At 43.4% G+C, this 22500-nt stretch overlaps 1 protein-coding gene across 1 annotated transcript in view; it reads right to left on the minus strand.

Moving 5' to 3' along the window:
* LOC138971072 (TOX high mobility group box family member 3-like) overlaps nt 1–22500 on the minus strand; it is a 93328-nt gene that overhangs the window by 674 nt on the left and 70154 nt on the right. The window contains exons 3-10 of the mRNA XM_070343679.1: nt 22011–22500; nt 11879–12126; nt 9413–9548; nt 7485–7565; nt 6181–6561; nt 4948–5115; nt 2965–3080; nt 1–2376 (exon numbers count right to left, since the gene is read on the minus strand). The exon at nt 1–2376 is cut by the window's left edge and continues 674 nt beyond it; the exon at nt 22011–22500 is cut by the window's right edge and continues 158 nt beyond it. Coding sequence (XP_070199780.1) covers nt 2316–2376; nt 2965–3080; nt 4948–5115; nt 6181–6561; nt 7485–7565; nt 9413–9548; nt 11879–12126; nt 22011–22500 — 1681 coding nt within the window. The 3' untranslated portion in view covers nt 1–2315. The remainder of the gene's footprint in view (nt 2377–2964; nt 3081–4947; nt 5116–6180; nt 6562–7484; nt 7566–9412; nt 9549–11878; nt 12127–22010) is intronic.

Genomic DNA, 22500 nt, shown 5'->3' on the forward strand with positions numbered 1-22500 from the left:
ATAAATAAATAAATAAATACAGATGCAGTCAGTTCCCAGTGCCATACACCTTGGGAGCCAACGCTTTATACCAACAAGAAATGTCATCCAAAAAATAAAAAAAAATGACAAAAAGGCCAAAATTATAGCATTTGATGCTGTAAATGTACATTCAAGTCACAGACACACCAAAGGACATATCAATATCTTTATGTTCTATATGGATAACTACTATTCACTTCCAACCATTTCCCGTACATGGTTGCTTCCCCTGAGCAAAAAAACCACAACTTTATATGAAATATTTGAGAGAGAAAAACAATTTATATATCAACGTCTCAGAGGCGTTCATTAGCACAGGCATATCATTTATAATCTCCACTGCGCTCTTTGATGATTTTTGTTGCTCATTCATGACTGGCATGCACACATGGTTGATAGGCTGACTTGTCCTTTGTGGTATCATATCGTTATTTAGTTATATGAAGTCTTATATATCGCGCGCGTATCTCCAGACTCGGACTCAAGGCGCAGGGATCTAGGGCCTATGTATGTCGTGTGAGATCGAATTATTTTACTAAATACATCACGCATTCACATCGACCAGCAGATCGCAGCCATTTCGGCGCATATCCTACTTTTGACGGCCTATTATTCCAAGTCACACGGGTATTTTTAGTGGAATTTTTTTTATCTATACCTAACCAATTTTGCCAGGAAAGACCCTTTTGTCAATCGTGGGATCTTTAACGTGCACACCCCAATGTAGTGTACACGAAGGGACCTCGGTTTTTCGTCTCATCCGAAAGACTAGCACTTGAACCCACCACCTAGGTTAGGAAAGGGGGGAGAAAATTGCTAACGCCCTGACCCAGGGTCGAACTCGCAACCTCTCGCTTCCGAGCGCAAGTGCGTTACCACTCGGCCACCCAGTCCGGGTGGTTTGTAATCTCACACTCACAAGCCTGAATCAATATTTCAACAAATAAACCACTATATGTCATTCTCCTACCCATATCGTCCGGTCAGGTCACCCTCATGGACATTTGGGCTACTTTCTCACTGGGGAAAGCGAGTTGCCATACAGTACAGAGCTACCCATATTTGTTCTTATTTCCTGCATGTGTGTATGCATGTTTTCACGCTGTAAAACTTTCGCTGTAAATTTGGGATCTTTAGCTTTGTGTTCTTTATCTTTAACTAAGGAGAGTCTGCAAAATGTTGACTCCGGGAAATACACCCCTCGCCCAACACGGGGGTCGAACCCATGCTGAAATAGACAAATAGTTTCAAGCCAGCGCCGTTACCAACTGAGCTATCTCAATCAACAATGAGTGCCAACTACACGACAACACATCTGCTGCGACAGAACAAAAAGTCTCGACAAAGCATGCAACAGACTTTTTCCCAAAGAAACATTGATGTCAATCGTGTCAGCTTTACCAAACCTTGAATTCAATCTTCACAGCCTTAAAGGAGAATGTTTTATCAAACCTACTCCTGTGTTTTATCGCCCAGTGGTTTGTAATCTCACACTCACAAGCCTGAATCAATATTTCAACCAATAAACCACTAGATGTCATTCTCCTACCCATAACTACTGCCCAGTTCATTCATCACAGTCTTGAGATTTGACAGTCTACATTAGAATGCAGAAGAAGCTCTCCTGCTTGTTTCTTTCTGACTTAGGAGCCTGTGAACATGTTTTTGTACTGGTACCATCACCTTTGATTTTAGTCACACTGCCAAGTTGCCCTCAAATAAGTCACAAGAACAGGAGGGTGCACACAAAGGCTAACAGAAAACAGGACCTTAAGTGCACCCTCACACCATCAAAGGCATAAAAACAATAGAAATCAGTTCACAACATGCTCTTTATTCAAAAGTAAGATACATGCATCACACTTAAATCATACAGAGGTGATACGTACCATGCCAATGCCAAGCTGTATGGAATGATACAAGCATATATATACACCTGTACACGCACACACACACACAGCCATACACACACTGTCCAGCAACTGACACCACAGAGTCAAATATGCAATACACTGTACACAAGACAGCAACATTGTCCACCATATAACCGCAAGTTCTGAGCTAACGCAGAAGTCTGATGATAAAAGTCATTGTCAGACACCAAGTGTCAACAGTTACTGCAGAATGCCCGCGCTATGTGCAGTAACCGTGCATTGCTGTGACTGCTTTCACTTTCCTCCATGGAAAAATGATGAAATATTTCCTGGCAGAAAACTTGATGAAATATTTCTCAGTGGAAACCTTGATGAAAGTTTCTCAGTGGAAAACATTGAACTATTTGTTGATGAAGATTTTCACTTGACTGCATACGTGCTCCCTCCTCCCCGTGAAGCCACCCAGGCTGTGAAAATATCCCTGCAAAACAACATTCACCACACGATTATATAAGAGTAAAGGAGAGAAAAAATTACAATGGGAATGCAAGACCCCCCCGACCCCATTTAACTGATCCTTGCAAAGGCAGAATATCTTATATTCAAGTTTTTACTGTTTAGATATGTTCAAGCTTACAAGTGTACATCAAACTCATTTATGCATCCATCATAATATCAACTTCTTTGGAGGAAGAAAAGAAGACTTTTGTTGTTGATAAACAAGCAACAATATCTAACACAGACAAGAAATAAAGGGAGGTCATTTGCAGTTATGTCCCCTTGTTTCCCATCTAACCAAAAAATAATATTAGATTTTATTAATTTAATGTTGTCATATGAGCATTGTGCATAAAAATCTTCACACTCGTGGTTGAAATAAGACCTTTTTTATGAGCTTGTTTTATAAGCTCCAGAGCATGGTTGTGGGGCCATTTTGGAGATCTAGATCCAGAATTCTTTGTTATCTGCCTCTCTTGGGTCAGTTTCAGACTACAGTGGAGCCCCCCCCCCCCCCCCCACCCCCCCCCCCCCTCCCCCCGTGTTTTCTCAAGTGCATCAAAGGTAGTACCTGCAGTGTGTGACGACGCATTCATTGCTGCAGTACTCGGCGTCCCAGCCCGGATTCTCCACCGCCATGTTCCGACAGCCGTCACGCACACACAGCACGTTCAGCCCGCTAGCAGACTGAAACAGACAGGTAAACACTGGTGTGACATTGCATCCAAAACAGCGTTTCCACTAACCCAACTAAATTTCTGAAATGGACCAAAACTGCAGCCACATGAGATTGCAGAACTGTAGCCACATGAGAGATTGCAGAACTGCAGCCACATGTCAAAGAAAATGGAAAGAGGGAACTTGCCTTATTCTATTGACAAACAAGAGGCGAAGCCTTCAAGGCTCACGTAAGAAATCGACAAACAGTAACACAAACTCAATCACTCCGTCACACACACACACACACACACACACACACACACACACACACACACACACACAGGAAGCATAGGTGACACTGTGCAAGAAAGCGAGACACTAGATCTAGATCTAGCCTACTTAAGCCTGTCCTTAATTGAGCCCGTAGTCGACTACATGAAGCTTCGCAAAGTCTTAATACCAAAAACCCGCAGCTACGGCATGGTACTTTGACCCCAACATCGCTTCTCAAGTTTTGACATGCGAAGCTTCGCCGTAGCTCGCAACGAAGTTTTGGTTTTTTTTGTAAGAAGAGTGCTTTTTGATTCAAGATGGACGACGAAATCAGACTCAATACCATTGTGAAGAATGCACTTATCGACTTCGGTCGATATGGACTAACCTCCTACCTGTATTATTTCATACTGCGATGCATTGACATGTCGAATGAAACTCGAAATCCCAGCGCTCACGCCAACTGGTCCCAGCCGTGCTCAGTCAACGAAATAGAACACATACAATTAACTTACGTCATCATCAAGTACGTAAAGTACAATTTGTGACGTAAAGTACTCAGAAAGAAGCACACCACGCGCTGGTCGAGACTACGTGCATGCGCTTTCTGACTAATAAGATTTGAGACGCCAAGACATGAAAAGATAACTCTCTTTTCCGCCATAGTGCCTTCCAACTAGTCTCGGCCCGCTCAAAATAATGAGCCAAAATGACCGAGACTTTCAGTAATTCCTTCGTGTGACGTCTAACCCTCTTACGCCATAATGTGACGTCTTCAAATGACGAAATGTTAAAGTTTCTACCACAGACATACACACGCACACACGCACACACACACACAGACAGACAAAGTTACGATCGCATAGGCTACACTTACGTGAGCCAAACATGCATAAGTGCTTCAGCTCTTGAAACATGTTTGTGTTTTGTGTTTATGCTTAGAACTGTTATTTTGGTTTCTTAGTCCCTGAATAAAATGGGAAAATCTTGGAATGAAAAGTCTTTCTAATGTTTCTTTTCTTTCTTTATTTGGTGTTTAACGTCGTTTTCAACCACGAAGGTTATATCGCGACAGGGAAAAGGGGGGGAGATGGGTTAGAGCCACTTGTTAATTGTTTCTTGTTCACAAAAGCACTAATCAAAAAATTGCTCCAGGGGCTTGCAACGTAGTACAATATATGACCTTTCTGGGAGAATGCAAGTTTCCAGTACAAAGGACTTAACATTTCTTACATACTGCTTGACTAAAATCTTTACAAACATTGACTATATTCTATACAAGAAACACTTAACAAGGGTAAAAGGAGAAACAGAATCCGTTAGTCGCCTCTTACGACATGCTGGGGAGCATCGGGTAAATTCTTCCCCCTAACCCGCGGGGGATCTTTCTAATATGAATCTAATACAAGCAAGCTTTGATGTCAGTAAAGCAAAACCATGTGGACCCTTAGCATAATTTATTGTTCCGAAAAATCACTGTGTCTAAATCTATGTTATCAAACGACCTCATGGACTGACGTCTTGAGGAAAAGACTTTTATTATGATGGGATAGATGACCGACAAACAAGCCAACTAACTTGCTCATCAACTAACTAAATAACACACTCTGCCTGATCTCACCTCAAGGGCCGATGTCTGGGGGAAGAGACCGTTGTCGTGAGCAGCAGACATGACAGGATCCATGACGGGTTGGGGGGACACTGTGGACTGGAATGACGGTGCAGACATCTTGGACTGTTGGGGTTGCTGCTGCTGATGTTGCTGCATCGCTGGCTGTGGTAATGACTGCTGCACATAACAAAAAATAAAAGCTATTATACTTTCGTTGTGTTTTATGCAATTATGAGGGTGTGTAAAGCGACAGCGATTGTGATATGTAACTTATCATTTAATAGTTTTATGTAATGGTTGATTCGATTGATGTATGATTTAGATTATGCTTTATTTAATAGTTGTCTTTGGGTCTCTGTTTCAAAAGCAATGAGATTTGGTGCTGAAAGGAAAATGTCCATATTTATGTATTATGAATTATGAACATTAAAGTTGTCTTATCTTATCTTATCAAGCATAGTGTAAGTTATGAACCTTTATGTTTTATTAAAATAACTTGCATATAATATATGTAAAGCAAACAAAGAAACAAAAAAAAGGAAAAGTGAAACAAAAATATTTGACATCAAAGCATTTATAGATCCATAAGGGAGGCTAAGGCTAGCATCATACTTAAATTCTTTTCGGACATAACATTTGACTTATGTTTTAGTAATTACACATACAGCATTAAGACAAAAAGTGTACATTTGTTTAGCAAAAGCAAGGCTTGCAGCTATCAGGTATTTTGTTCACAGCAAAAGACAAGTCTACCAATCCAAAGCACAAATTACCTCCCTTCAACCACAGTCAAACCTGTCTTAGCGACCATCTCTCGATAGCGACCACCTGCCTCACCCCAAAGGATTCAATATTGTTCCTACATAATTCACCTTTCCATAAACACAACCTGCCTATAAGGAGCACTTTGGGTTTGTCCATTGGGTGGTTGTTATAGACCTGTATTGCCCTGGTACTACAAGGAGACTCCAGGAATGGTTATCGGCTGTTGGTGTTGGTAGTGGCGTTATCTCTGGGATTCCTCCCACTTTCCTCAATCTGGGTTTAGCATCCTAGTTTTGCCTTGGTCGGCAGCTCATGTGTGAGAGTTCACTCACATTCCAAATTAACGGGTAGAGGGGACTCCACAGCCTTTTGCAGACACCGTTTTTAAGAGGGCCCTCTACGGAAATATTCTCGCCTGCTTAGTTCATCTGAGGCACTCATAAAAATCACTACAACGAAAACATTACTGCAACAAACCTGCTGCATTTGCTGCTGTTGCATCTGCTGCTGCTGCTGCAACTGGTGTTGCTGCATGTGTTGTTGCTGCAGATGCTGTTGCTGTTGTTGCTGAAGCTGCTGTTGGTGTAACTGCTGCTGTTGCAACTGTTGCTGCTGCTGTTGTTGTTGCTGTCGCTGTTGTTGTAACTGTTGCTGTTGCTGAAATTGCTGTTGCTTCAACTGTTGTTGTTGCTGTAGTTGCTGGTGGTTGTGAAGTTGCTGGTGTTGCTGCATGGAGTGTAGGGTGATGGTGGTGGGGGCCTGTCCTGGGGCGGGGGTGATGGAGATGGACTGTACGTTGGGCGGGGAGGGGGACTTCTCTGCTGCTGCTGCCGCTGCGCTGGCTTCGTCTGCCGCCGACTGAAACATGGGAGAGAAACCATCCTATCACGCACAAGGATTTAGCTGGGAACCGTTCTGGAGACACTCCTATGAACACTGTTGAAAGTTTCGTATTCAAAATACCAGGGTGATTTCTTTTAACTATGCATTATTATGTTTATACACTTAACATTGTGAATGTGAAAGGTACTGAAAATCAAATTCTTAGTTACCAGTAAAGCCAAAATGGCAGAATTTAACTGGCAGGATTGCTTCTGATATTTATTAGTTTGGTCGCATATAATTGGTTTGTTTGTTTGTTTGCTTAACGCCCAGCCGACCACGAAGGGTCATATCAGGGCGGTGCTGCTTTGACATATAACGTGCGCCACACACAAGACAGAAGTCGCAGCACAGGCTTCATGTCTCACCCAGTCACATTATTCTGACACTGGACCAACCCGTCCTAGCTCTAACCCCATAATGCCAGACGCCAGGCGGAGCAGCCACTAGATTGCAAATTTTAAAATCTTAGGTATGACCCGGCCGGGGTTTGAACCCACGACCTCCCGATCACGGGGCGGACGCCTTACCACTAGGCCAACCGTGCCGGTCATATAATTGATAACAAAACCCTTATTACTAATAGTAATATACTAACTGTTACCAAATTTGATATATATGATAACAGACATAGAGAGAAAAAAAAATAGGCAAAAAGTAAGATGTGTGGCATATTCATTTGAATCTTGATGTTTTGAATGACTCTGGTCTTGATCCAGGGATAAGTTGTAATATGAGAACTAGGTTTGTGCTGGCGTCAACATGTACAGTCAAACACACTGTGTCACATGTTTTCACACACACACAAACACACTGGGGGGAGGGGAGGAAGGGCAGGAGGGAGGAAGGAGAGGGGGGAGGCCTTGCACACACAAGCCCACTGGTGCCAGAGCACATACCTGAGACACCTGGCTGGCCCTGTAGGCTGCTAGCTGCTTCAGGTACTCCTTCTTTGCCTGCTCCGTCCGCTTCTTGTACACCTGAACCACAAGAAACACACATGCATGTCACATCTCAACAATCTTTATGTTCACTGCCTCTTCCACATAATACTTCATCTGTCACATGCCTTCAAACATGAGACAGGACAGAAATAGCTTAATACTAATAGGTATAAACTATAATCCACGTGCACAAAACACCATATCTATGGACAAGGTTTTGCTACACAGATTGCCATTGGATCGTATGGTTTTCGTTTGCTTGCGTACTTTGTTCAAATAAAAGAAGCCCATTCTATACTTTCCACGGATGGCCAAATCTCACAATTTTAACTCACCAGGTGGGCGAGTAACTTCAAGAAAGTCACTAGCCCGCCAGAAATCTTGCTGGTCCGGTACATACCACAGTTGCCATATAAGCAGTGTTTATATGGCTTTAAAACTCGATCAATCAATCAATATGAGGCTTATATCCCGCGTATTCCGTGGGTACAGTTCTAAGCCCAGGGATTTATTTTTTATTTTTTTAATTTTTATTTTATGCAATTTATATTGCGCACATATTCAAGGCGCAGGGATTTATTTATGCCGTGTGAGATGAAATTTTTTACACAATACATCACGCATTCACATCGGTCAGCAGATCGCAGCCATTTCGGCGCATATCCTACTTTTCACGGCCTATTATTCAAAGTCAAACGGGTATTTTGGTGGACATTTTTATCTATGCCTATACAATTTTGCCAGGAAAGACCCTTTTGTCAATCGTGGGATCTTTAACGTGCACACCCCAATGTAGTGTACACGAAGGGACCTCGGTTTTTCGTCTCATCCGAAAGACTAGCACTTGAACCCACCACCTAGGTTAGGAAAGGGGGAAGAAAATTGCTAACGCCCTGACCCAGGGTCGAACTCGCAACCTCTCGCTTCCGAGCGCAAGTGTGTTACCACTCGGCCACCCAGTCCTAGATATTACAAGCAAAAGTGTTGCATTTGACTAGAAATTTCACTGGCCAACCGGGCGAAATGCCAGGCGGGTTTCTACCAGCCCGGCGGAATTTGTACTCGCCGCTGGCGATCGGGCGGACGATTTGGCCATCCCGGCTTTCTTCCAGATTAATTTCAGAGTATCTGTCAAGGCAAGGCAAAACTTTTTTTTTTAAACCTAGGGTTACAGGAATTCAAAAATTATTAAATATAAAAATAACAAAAACCAAATATAATAACAAGACAAAACAACTTCAGAATTAATGACATAAACGGGTCAAAATGAACTAAACTGGACTCTGTTCTGTGTACAGTCACATGGATTGACCGTTATGTAGCTCTTGCCGCTGTTGTTATTGTCAAAATATGCATGCATTCTTATTGTAAGTAGTTAGTGCACTTGCTTGCTGAATTTTGTTGTTGTTATTGACTGTGTACTTGTTCCTATTGCTAGCTTGTATTTTCTAATGTCATGATTTGTATATATATCGTGTGTGTGCGTGTTTGTGTTTAGTGTGAGGTGTTTATTGGAATCATAAAGCGCTTGGAGCTGTGAATCGGGACTTGCGCTAGAGAAAAGTGATTTATTATTGTGACAGGGGAGGCTACCGCTCCTTTCACAGCAGACTCTGCACCCGAGTTGTTGGCCTTTAAAAGTCAACACCGGTGTATTGTAGAATTCTGTTTGTGATAGGGTCTGGTGGTTTCCGATTGTCTGTATGTTCATGGAAACCTTCGGGTTTGCATAACAGTTTTTATAGGGCTAAGAAATTAGCCCTAACATTTTCAATCCTGTTTGATTGCACTTCGCTTCCCGAGGTGATCGTAGTGTTTCGGCACACGGTTACATCATTATTATAATATTATTACTGTTTTCAATGTTCTTGTTATTGTTTTACCTCTTTCTGTGTAGGATCAAGGCCATCCCACATTGAGGCCACGATTTTTGACACTTCTCCGAAACTGGCGCTTGGGTTCTGTCCCTTGATGGCTGACTGTGTGTCTCGGAAAAACAAGGCGTAAGCCGACACCGGCCTGAAACAAGCAAAACATGCATAAATAATGATAAATTTATAATTCAGAACCAAGTTCAAAGAGTGCAGTCAGTCAACAGAATGTTCAGTGACATGTGTGTGCCTCTGTCTGTGTATGTGTGTTTTCGTGTGTGTGTTCGTATGTGTGTTTGTGTGTGTATGTGTGTTTGTGAATGTGTATGTGTGTGTGTGTGTATGTGTGTGTGTGTATGTGTGTGTGTGACTGTGAGAGAGAGAATCACAACTGAGCCCAACCTTCAAGTGTAACACAACAATAAACTGATATATAAATATATATACATAACCTACAACTCCAAGATCAACGATCTCAATCTCAGTCAAAGAGTGGAATCCAAGGCTCAATTAAAGTCTGATCACCAAAAGCACTTCCCGATCCAGACACCTACAGCCCCCAGACATGCACGGATGTGTCCAGCTCCGCAAAGGTTTGTAAATTGTAGCACACCACCCGCCCCCTACCCCCCCCCCCCCCTCTCTCTCTGTGCGAACACGCCACTTACTTGCCCGGCATTTCACACATGACTGCTCGTGGGGAGAACACACAACAAAGGCAGCAAGCTCAGCACACAAAAGATAGCAGCGCTCACAGGCTCGGTTCACAACACCCGGCTTGGCCGAACCAAGGAGGCTACAGCGTGTACGTTCTCTCGCCTAAAACTCTGCACTCGCTTCGCCTCCTCAAACGTACGCCTATGATCGCTCGTCTGGCTAAAGTTGTGAAATCGTAAACAAAGTCTGGCCGCTAAAAGTCACTGACAGTGACAGCTCTGTACAATTGGAAGTAGCCGATTGCCGATGCGAGGCAGAAAATTGCAAACGGATGTCAGGTTCAGCGGTTGGTTTGCTCCACTACGGAAGTCAAAGGCTAGTATTTATGCTGAGGTCTACATGGACTGTCTTTCTGTGTCCCGAGGTTTACACGAACGCATGCACTTATTTTGCAGCCGCTTTGTCTACCACTGCGTGAATCATCCAAAGTCTTGACCAGCAGCTACTAGGCCGCTATCGCTGTTGCACTCTCGCTGAGGAAAACATCCACTTTCTCTGCAGTCCTAGCTCTGTCATCTCAATAAATCAATACATATACAAAACCACGATTTGACCAAAATACTGGAAACTCAAACTGGCATCTGGTACTTGCACTTTCTCAAGCTAGGAAATGAAACCAGCCACTGTAAAACGACGGACTCTTGCTGTGCACTCTCGCAGCCTGACACCATTCCAACACACCACTACCACTGTCTGTGTCTGGCGGTCTCAAAAATGCTTCCCGCCCGCAGCCGCTCTTCAGAGGCTGAAGTGATTTCGGCCACAACTGCACTGAATGTTTGCTCTGTCTGCATAAAATCCATCCAAACCTGCTACCATTGAAAAACTGCATGTACGACTGCTTGCTACAAACGCTACACAAGCCGGGCCAAAATGGGAATGAAGAGGGGTGGAGAGGAAGAAGGGGAACCGGGGGCTAGACGCAGAAGAGGTCAACCCGCACCAAAACAGACACGCTATCGGTGCACTTTGCACTCTACCTCTTACGTCAGAGGAGCCAAGCCGAGTGCATTAGAACCCGCAAGCCACAACACAAAAAGCCGAAAAGAAATAGACACAAAAAGCCGAAAAGAAATAGGCACAAAGCAAGGTGATGTTGTGTGGCATATTCATTTGATGATTTGAATGACTTTGTTCTTGGTCCGGGGGTAAATTGTAAATAAGAACTGTTCGAATTTGTCAGTGCGTCAATCAATGTGTACAGTCAAACACACTGCATAGGTCACATGTTGTCACACACACACACACACACACAAACACAACACTGACATTATTCACAGCATATGTTCTGGTGATTGAAGAGAATCTTCTGTCCGGCAGTTTGGCCCTTCACTGAACACCCCAATGTGTGTCACAGTATTGTATTTTTAATGTTCACGGAACACAAGCCATATATCCTATATCCTAACTCAATACGAACTTGACTCACTAATATGTAAGCACGAAATCAACCACGTCAACAAAAGCAACAATGACAGTAATGCACAACAAAAGCACACACACACACACATAAAACACACACACACACACACATAAAACACACACACACACACATAAAACACACACATAAAAAACACACACACACATAAACACACACACATGCACTCACACATACACACACCCACTGACACACACAGTACACACAAACAAACAGACACACACGCATCTTCCAGAGAAACACAAACGAAAAAATAGTTACACCAACAACGATTCATAAAAAAAAAGTTACACCAATAACAGTACTATTAATGAAGTACTCACTTTTGTGGTTCATTTGGATCTTTCTTCTTTTTCTTCCTCCCTCCTTTCGCTTTCTTGGCAGGGCTTGTATCCGTCGTCGTTTTCGTCGTCGGTACAGGGGCGGGGGCTGCAGCAGGCACCCCTACCCCCTCCACCATCAACGAACCCATCCGAGGGGTGAGTACCTCTGCGGGAACAGCCCCGGGCACCATGGAAACCGAGTCCGTTGGCATGGGAACGCCTGCAGCTGCTCGCTTCATGGAAACCAGCTGAAATAGGGGAGAGAGCAGAGCGTGTGTTAGTGGAATGGCGACTTGGTGGAACGGACTGAAAAGCAGACGACACGCCATCCTGTGTGTGCGAGTTCCATTGCGTGGCGCGGCTAGTTTAGATCAATACAAATAAATGATTCCTGTGGAGCAAGGGAGAGGACTGTTGGTCACGAGCGCGAGTCAGATTTGGCAAGCGTTTGTGAGTGCTTCCGTGGTAGTTTCGTTGAGGAAACAACGGTATGGTCCATCACACAGAGCGGTTTTTCAATAGAAAAATGAGCGTGCACATACAAACCAACCAACCAACCAGCAAACCACACACACACAACAATAACACCCACACACACACAAACACACACACACACACAAAACAACAACACACACACACACGCACACACATACCCCCCACACATCGATGTTCGCAAGTGACCCGTAGGCCTACCCGTCACGTTCGGTCTTTCAGATTTTGCCAACTTGTTTTCTTCTTTCTGCCGTTCGCCTTCTTCTCTTTAGTTCTCATTTCTCTTCACTTTCAAAGCTCTCACAGCATGTCCATGAAACATGGAGAAATATTTGTTCGCAGAAAAAGCCCTCCCCTTGCAAATCAAGACCACTGTGAAATTTAACTGCCCCTAATCGATAGTTCCCAATCGCCTTGTTTAAACAGCTCGGGGGGCTGCAGAGCACCCAAAAATTAAAAACCCAGCAGATTCACTTTGGGACAAACCTGCTGGAATTGGAAACAAACACGGCACCGTCGGAGCCGCAAAACAGCTAAAAGCCGCACAAATTAATTCAAAACAGAAACCCGAGTGTCTGGAGAGATAAAAATCAGAGAAGGCCAGGGAGTGTTCTATTCCCCGATGACTGTGTAGGGGACTTGGACGGTGAGAGTGCCTGTTGACACAAAGCGTGCAAGCATTCATTATGAATGAGCTTCAAATATCGCGCAGTGGGGAGTTGAAAAGCAGCTTCGTTTTCATGTCCGACGCTGTCAAAACACGCCCGGCTTATAATTGGTTGTCGGTCGTGTCTGCTGCTGCTGGTAATGATGACGTGTGTGTGGTTAATTGTCCGTTATCTAGCCTTTCATGTTGTCTTGGTTAAATTCAGTCGTTTTCCTTTCTTGTTTAAAGTTTTACTTTTGCTTCCTCATAATCTTTCCACTACCGTAGTCTAGTGTAAATATATTGTAATAAATGTATCATATATATATTTATATTATATTAAAATATTAGCGGAGTGTATTATGTACTGTTATCCTTTTTTTTCCCCCTTCATTTTTGTCAATTAAGAATTTTTGTTAAAAGGGGGCGAAAACCTAAGGACTTTTCTGTAACATCACAAAAGAAATTTGTTTAAAAATCGATTCAAACACATACAAACTAAATTATTCTGGGAATAAAGCGATTGTTGTCATCTTATAATAACCGCGCCAATGTTTGGACTGAAGGAATCACAGTTTTCACGTAGATTGCTGTTGTGCTCTTTTACTTCTTACACCCATTACTTTCTATTAGCAAACTTCCTTCACTGACACGAAAACTTCGGATAACAAACGCAGCGAGTAAAAGAATACAACGATCTCAGACTTGAAGCACATCTAGTGAATCGTCCTTATCGTCCGAAGTTCGTTCTTCGTTCAAAATTTGACTTCTTCAACGCCATGCGTGTGTTTTTGATAATTTTTTAATATAGCAATGTGTTATTTATTGATATGTGTGTGATGGCACGTTAACTAATGTTTTGTTGTCGTAGGACTTGGATTGTACAGCGCTTTGAGCAGGGTTAAACCCTGGATACATGCGCTATATAAATATTATGCATTATTATTATTATTTTAAAAATAACTTGCTTCCCCTGCAGACCACCGTTTAAATCACCATAGATGCATGAGTCCAGGCTTTCTAGAGCGTCCTTTCGCTTGGCCTAAAACCTTCCTAGTCAACAGCCAGTCCGCCTCTTTTAAAGACTGCGGTTTTTGTTATTATTAGTTTTTTTCTCAATGAACTGGGAAATGTTAAACCAATGCACACAAAAAATAGCAAACGAGTTTGTAGAAAGTTGCTAAGTTGGTGATTTTTGGAAAGAGTCCGAGTGGACGAATATGCTGTTAAAATTGTTGGTCATAAGCTATCAATTTATTTTTTAGATTTTAAAAGTTAGGTCCAGCGCCATATATAACGAGGCTTCCGATCCATACCTAAACATCCACGCAAAATAAATTCTTTGCAAAATGCTCGCTCTCTATGGAGAGCACCTGGGGTGTTCCCAAGCGGTAAGGGTTCAAACCGCGTACCGGTTTGTACTGTATGTAAAAGCCTGGCGGTGTCTGTGATCTAAAAAATAATGGTTTACGGGAGGCGGAGTGGGTCTTTAACCCACGTGAAGCCAGGACAGATCTGTGCTTTACAGCAAACATCTAACATCAGATTCAACATAGTAATAACGCCAGTGTGTGCACGTGCAATACCACCACACCACAGGACCGCTGTGCCCGGTAGCTCAGATGGTAGAGCACTGGACTTGTGATCGGAAGGTCGCAGGTTCGAATTCGGGCCGGGACGGACACGGGTCAACTTTATGTGCAGACCCAGAGACGGAAGCCATGTCCCACCCCCGTGTCATCACAATGGCACGTAAAAGACCTTGGTCATTCTGCCATAAGTGCAGGTGGCTGAATACACCTAAACACGCAGACACCTGGGTAGCGCGACTCCGTTGCTGCTAGCTTTCCACTGGGAGGAAGCGACCCGAATTTCCAGCGATGGGACAATAAAGTAATGAAAATGAAATTGAAAAAAGAAACAAATATTTCACAAAGTCAAAGACATGCAGGATGCACCCTCCCACTCCCGCTCAGCTAGAGAGATTAAGAGGGAAAAGAGATAAATTAGACATCAATTATTCATCTGCGCTGTCGTTCGGCAGGGTGCTCACAATAACTCATCTGTCCGTGCGACTGTAAAATACTGCGGGGACAAAGCATTTCACAACTAATAGAAGAGATTAATTTGAAACATGAAGATGAATGAAAAGGGCTAGATATTTTCACGAAGAACGCTCTTGGTATGAAAACGTTACTTGGCATATCTACAGTAGGTACCTTACACTAACGATACATTTGGCCCGGTTTTGTACACATACCATTATTGTCTTTCTCCCCCCAGTCTTTTTTTTTTTTTTTTTTTTAATTATTAAAAAAAATGATGGATTTTTTCTGCTCCCCTTTTCTTTAGTTTTGTGTGTGTGTGTGTGTGTGTGTGTGTGTGTGTGTGTGTGTGTGTGTGTGTGTGTGTGTGCGTCATGATGTGTGTGTGTGTGTGTGTGTGTGTGTGTGTGTGTGTGTGTGTGTGTGTGTGTGTGTGAATCCCCATCCTTCCACACCAACTATTTTCAACCATCAATATTTTCCCCCTTCCCTCAGACCTTCCCAACCCCGCCACCACCTTCCCTTTAAACATGACATCACCCTGTCGGCGCATGTGTAAACAGTTCCGATGTTATTGTCAAAAAGAGAGACTGCAACATCAAAAACTGGAGATACCCCCCCAAAAAAAAACCAAAAAAATCACCACCACCCACCCCATTTGCTACTCCCACGACTCTTTTTACATTTAGTCAAGTTTTGACTAAATGTTTTAACGTAGAGGGGGGAATCGAGACGAGGGTCGTGGTGTATGTGTGTGTGTCTGTGTGTGTGTGTAGAGCGATTCAGAGAAAACTACTGGACTGATCTTCATGAAACTTGACATGAGAGATCCTGAGTATGGTATCTCCAGATGTTTTTTTTCTTTTTTTTTGGATAAATGTCTTTGATGACGTCATATCCGGCTTTTCGTGAAAGTTGAGGCGGCACTGTCACGCTCTCATTTTTCAACCAAATTGGTTGACATTTTGGTCAAGTAATCTTCGACGAAGCCCCGACTTTGGTATTGCATTTCAGCTTGGAGACTTAAAATTTAATTAATGAGTTTGCTCATTAAAGTTGTCATTAAAATCGATTTTTCGCAAACAGATTTAAAATTGATTGCATCGTATTCTTCATCACATTTTGAATCTAAAAATATATACATATGTCATGTTTAAAATGTGATCACAATTAACGAAAATAGATTAATTAGTCTTAGGATTAAAATGTAAGAATTCGATCCAAAAATGATTTCATCTTATTCTTTATCATTTCTTGATTCCAAAAACATATAGATATGATAGGTTGTATTCAAAACAAGCTCAGAAAGTTAACAAGAATACAGAAAAGCGCGCTTTCCTGCTTAGCACAATACGCTACCGCGCTAATCTGGCGTGTCAATATCACTACGTTTTGCACATGTCAGAGTTCGGTGGGTTATAGAAACACGAAAATACCCAGCATGCTTCCTCCGAAAGCGGCGTATGGCTGCCTAAATGGCGCTGTAAAAACGGTCATACACGTAAAGTTCCACTCGTGCAAACCACGAGTGCACGTGGGAGTTTCAGCCCACGAACGCAGAAGAAGAACTACGTTTTGCACGTGGAAGGTGAGCGATTTCCTTCACGCGGGGATTGACGAAGCTGTACTGTCTTGGTGAAACAAGAAGAGCAAACGCTCGATCGAGTCACTTTCGCAGTTCTGAATATTATATGAGGCATCAGATGGACAGGAAGAAATTGCTATTCACAACACAATGAGTCACGTTCACATAAAATTTGAGTCCGGTCACTTTTATAGTTTCCGAGAAAAGCCCAACGTTAAGTTGTGTGTTGCCAAACAGAAAAGGCTAGTTATCTCCCTTGTTTTTCTGATAACGTTCGTAAAAGGCTACAGATGTAAATACTTTGATGTAAAGAATAATCCTACAAAGTTTCAATCACATCCGATGAACTTTGTCAAAGATATAAAATGTCTAATTTTTCCTTTGACGCTGACCTGTGACCTTGAAAAAGGTCAAAGGTCAACGAAACCATCGTTAAAGTGTAGAGGTCATTGGAGGTCACGACTAAACAAAATATGAGCCCGATCGCTTTGATAGTTTCCGAGAAAAGTCCAACGTTAAGGTGGTGTCTACGGACGGCCGGCCGGACGGCCGGACGGCCGGCCGGACAGACTAACACTGACCGATTACATAGAGTCACTTTTTCTCAAGTGACTCAAAAAATACAGTGCGTTCAGTTTCATTCCGTGAGTTCGACAGCTTGACTAAATGTAGTAATTTCGCCTTACGCGACTTGTTTTTATATATATTTTTTTTATGTTTTTAATGTCCAATGCTGCCAGAAAGGGAGAGACTAAAACAATTTCACATTGGCGCCTCAACAACGATTACTTCGTTAAATTTTCTCCAAGAAAAGACCAAGAAACAACGTAACGACGCCAATTACATTCCGTGGCGGAATGCGTGGGCTCCAATGGCCACGATTTCCATCTGGCCCGACTGCAGGGATTTGAACCCTCGGTGCCATTGTGGCCATATGCCGCGCAGAGACACGCCTCAACGCATGTTTTTTGGCATCGTCAGACTCCATTAATTTTAAGGGGCAGAATGCAGCAAGAAGAGTTTATTGTGCGGTTTTCTGAAGACTGATGGTTTTGTTTTGAAGGGGTTCGCCTTGTTCCAAGCTGTAGTAAGGTTTGATGAGGTTGAGCGCACTTTTAAACTGTTGTCCTTTGGTGGTGAAGGGGGAACGATTGCACCTCATAGTTCAAAGACACTCCATTTCACATTTATGTCGGAAAAAAAGAACGAAAGAACGAAGAGAGACAGACACACATAGAGACAGAGAGAGACAGATACAGAGAGAGCGCGGTGGGGGAGAGAGAAAGAGAGGGAGGGGGGGGGGGGGGGGGGGGGGGGCAGCAAAAAGTCGGAGCACACTTCAAAGTTTAACAAGAGACCATTTTAGACGGAAAACAAGTTTTATGACGAATTTGATCCCAAGAAGTCCAAAGGACTCTCTGCAATGTAATCAAGACGCACCTACAATCATTTTGTCGAAGGTGCTCCGTAACCATGGTCGCAAACCCAACTGTGTAGGTTTTGGGGCGATTTGTGTTGTTGTTGTTTTGTTTTGTTTTGTTGGTTGATGTTGTTGTTATTGTTTTGTTTTTGGGGGGTGCAGGTTTTTTTGGGGGGAGGGGGGAGGAGGGGGCGGGGCCAGGAGTATCCTTTAAAAAAAAGAAGGATAAAAAGAAAGAAAATGGTTGGGTAGCAAAACGTAGGAACACACTCAAAATTAGCGTCCCTCCGTTTCTTGTCAGCTGGCACGCGTACATCTATCTTGATCACAGAGCTCGGTTATCCAGCTTCCACAGCCTGCACACACCTATAGTTACACGCCTTTCTTTACACTGCAGGGGTGGAGACTAGGGCGGGGGCGGGAGGGAGCAAAGAAAGATTACAATCCCCTTGATCTAATAATTACAGACCACAGGCAGAAACTCAGCTGCCGACATTGACTCAATGCACGTTGTCCCTACACCATCATCCTAATAACAACAGATTCCAAGGCAAAGTATGGTCTTTCAGAAATCATAAAACAGGTTTTATGGTATTGTATGGGTTGTTTTTTTTCTGGTATAAACATTCGGATTGCTTTTCCTTTGGATACATTGGATGGCAATTCAATCGGAAGAGACGAAATGCAGTTGGTCCAAGGTTTCTCACTCTGGTTGTTGGTGTCTTTTGATTCTCTAAAAACAGTAAACAGATTGCCAACTGCCAAATTAGTGCGTGTTACAATCACACACAGTCCAATAACGCCTCAAACTTTCAATCGGTTTTAGATCAATTCAGGTTTGTTGTAAAAAAAATAATTTTAAAATGCTTTTTTTTCAAGGCTGACTTTGATTGATCTGTTCAGACAAAGCCATTTCTTCAGCAGACAGTTCTATCTAAATGACAGAAAAACAAGAGATGAAATGCGCTGAAAGCTACACTTGCAAAGGATGTTGGGACGCGACCCACTGACAAGGGGAGATCTATCAAAAATGTACACGCATGAGTGCATGCGTCCGCGCACGCATGTGCGCATGTTGTGTGAGGTCCCGGCGACCTAGCTGTCCTTTTCATGACCTTACCGACAGTTTGTCCCGACGCAAGCCGACGCTTTTTGAAATCACCGCTTCATCGAGTTTTTAAACAATTTTTTTTAGTGATCTATTGAAAACCTGTTTCAATGGTCTCTCTACTCTTTAAGGTTTTTCGAGTGTTGAACTGTTGAAAACCTTTAGTGTTTTAATGGTCTCTCTACTCTTATGGCTTTTCGAGTGAATTGTTGAAAACCTTTGGCTTTAGTGTTTCAATGGTCTCTCTTCTCTTATCGCTTTTCGAGTGAATTGTTGAAAACCTTTAATGTGTTGTTAATATGGCTGCCGTCTGGATCCGCGAGAGCCTTTCTTGCCACCTGCCATGTTATCAATCATGGCAACAAAAGCTCCATACACCACCCGGCTTCATGTGTCGTGTTCTCTTGGGTTTTATGCCAGGGCGCTTCACTTCACCATTGTTTCTTCTGCAGAAATACAATCGTACTCTTGTGGTATATGCTCTTGAGGTTTTCTGTGAAACATTACACCATTCTTTCTTTACTTTTTTTATTTGGTGTTTAACGTCGTTTTCAACCGTTCAAGGTTATATCGCGACGGGGAAAGGGGGTGGGATAGAGCCACTTGTTAATTGTTTCTTGTTCACAAAAGCACTCATAAAAAAAATTGCTCCAGGGGCTTGCAACGTAGTACAATATATGACCTTACTGGGACAATGCAAGTTTCCAGTACAAAGGACTTAACATTTCTTACATACTGCTTGACTAAAATCTTTACAAACATTGACTATAGTATATTCTATACAAGAAACACTTAACAAGGGTAAAAGGAGAAATAGAATCCGTTAGTCGCCTCTTACGACATGCTGGGGAGCATCGGGTAAATTCTTCCCCTTAACCCGCGGGGCCGGGGTCATTACACCATTGAAAAGCTTTGGTTTCTCAATGCAGTGATTAACGTTATTAGGGATTCATTCTAGCGATTTTTGTTATTTTTTCCTCGCACTACTTGCGAAATAAATACTATAAGGTGTTGTGGAAGAATCGTGAAGAAAGTGGGGTTGTTGGGTGTTTTTTGTTTGTTTTTAAAGCAACGTTTGTATTTTGATACCCCTCTATTTTATTAGAATGTTGTATTATATCCCTGGTTTTTTCCAACTAAAATGTATGATACAATCAAAAATAAAACAATTCGCTATACATACCTATAGTCAATACAAAAGACAACAGAAAACAAGAGGCGAAGCCTTCAATTCAAGGCTCCCGTAAGAAATCGACAAACAGTAACAAACTCATTCACTCCCACACATACACACACACAGTAAGCATAGGTGACACGGTGCAAGAGTGCGAGACACTAGATCTAGATCTGTCTGTCTGTAGCCTACTTACGGGGACACGACTGCCAGATCGACACTGCGCTTTCGACAGCGCTTCCTCGCGCACACACTGGAAACACGCTGTGCAGATCAACCTGTAGGAAATATCCTTTGGTATCTTCTTTATCTATTTTTCTGGGGCTACGAAACCGAACAATGTGAAATCGTCTTCCCCGAATCGGCAAACTGCAGCTGGGTGAGAACTGTATCTATACCACAATCCTTCACGCGATCTGACTTAACCTTGACCCCTGACCTGGTCTACATACCACACACGACACAAACCAGTCACCTGTTTTTACCCCCCCCCCCCCCCCAACAAAAAAACCCAAAAAACACCACCACCCGTTTTCTTTGGATACACACTTTAACTACATACGTGCCGACGAAATGTTGATCATTGCTTCAATACTTTGAAGCTGTTGCTTGGATAATAACCAGGTAAAATTAGTATTTCGGTGTTCAGTCAAATGTTAAAGTTTCTATCACACACATACACACGCACAGTCAGACAAAAGTTAGCATCGCATAGGCTACACTTACGTGAGCCAAAAACAACACACACTTCTGTGATTGCGTCCGAACTACCGCCATTACACAGACCTGTTTTACCCCTAGGTGTCCTTTGAGTAGTCTGGGGGTGCAAAATGAGTAGTTTGGTAACTTAATGAGTAGTTTTCAACTTTCCGTGAAGAAATAAAATCAACTGCACGCATGCATACTTGTAAATGAAACAAATGCATCGTGTCTCCATCTTCTAGTACTTTAAGATCTTCGTCTGTTTCATGCTCTTTCGAGTCTCTGGTTCGCTTCGAAGAAGACATGATCGCGGCAATATGGCGGATGCGTTCAGATCGCGTTCAATTAGTTGGGCGCCCGCTCTTCACACTTAGAAGTACTGACTTGCGATCACCCTTCCGAGCATACGTGTTTCAATGCTCAGTGCAACCATGCGAGTGTCAGTTGAACGGTTTTAGTGTTCACGCATGGTAGGATGCCGGTCCCCCATGACAATGAGCACAATTCGCCTCTCAGCGGGGGTCACGCGTGGAAGCTTTGTCGGGTGGTGGGTGGCGGGTGTGTTGGAATGAGGTGATGAACATTTGGCGATGAAAGGATTCCGCCGTGCCTGCTGCGAGAGGTTTGATACAGTGTCAAACTGTCAGAATGCTGATAGGACTGTGAGTGTGGATGCGAGTGTTACTAAAATGACACCATGGGGTACCCTTTCCGGTTTTCTATCATCTCATTGCAATTATCTGTCAAATTTAAACATCGCTTGACCTTATTTTTGACATGAAAAAGCAATGGGAGCCCACCCCCACATATATATATATATATATATACACCCAAATCACACAGACACACACAGACACACACAAACACACACACACACACACACATACACCAAACACACGCGCACACACACAGACACACACGCGCACCCCAAAACACACACACACACACACACCAACTGACCTGCGCCAAAGGGAGACTATCATCACTGTCCTCGCTGCTCTCCCTTCCCGGGGAGGAGTTATGGGACCCTGCCGGGGACACGGTGTTCCTCATGGACTGGAACCCCAGCTGCCCCGCCACCTGGCTGTGGCTGATTGTCATCAGCGGCCGTTGCTGCTGCTGCTGTATCTGCTGCATGGGCAGTGACTGCGGCGGCGGCATCTGTGACGTAGCCATGTTGCCGTACAGCACTCCGGAGCGCGCCTGTGACGTCATGGGCATGCTGACGCCGGCTGGCCCCATCTGGAAGAGGCCGGAGCCCTCTGCTGACGTCACACTGTTGGACAGACTGATGTCCGGCACGTCCAGGTCCTGCGGGGGGAACTTGGGCGTCAACCCCGTGACGTCACTCACCAGCCCCGCCCCCAGGCTTGCAACGCCCATGGCCATTGGCTGGCTGAGGTTCAGCTGCATGGCGGCCATTGGCTGGTGGTGGACCAGCTGAGAGTAC

Source organism: Littorina saxatilis, linkage group LG1, assembly GCF_037325665.1.
Source record: "Littorina saxatilis isolate snail1 linkage group LG1, US_GU_Lsax_2.0, whole genome shotgun sequence".
Taxonomy (NCBI): Eukaryota; Metazoa; Mollusca; class Gastropoda; order Littorinimorpha; family Littorinidae; genus Littorina; species Littorina saxatilis.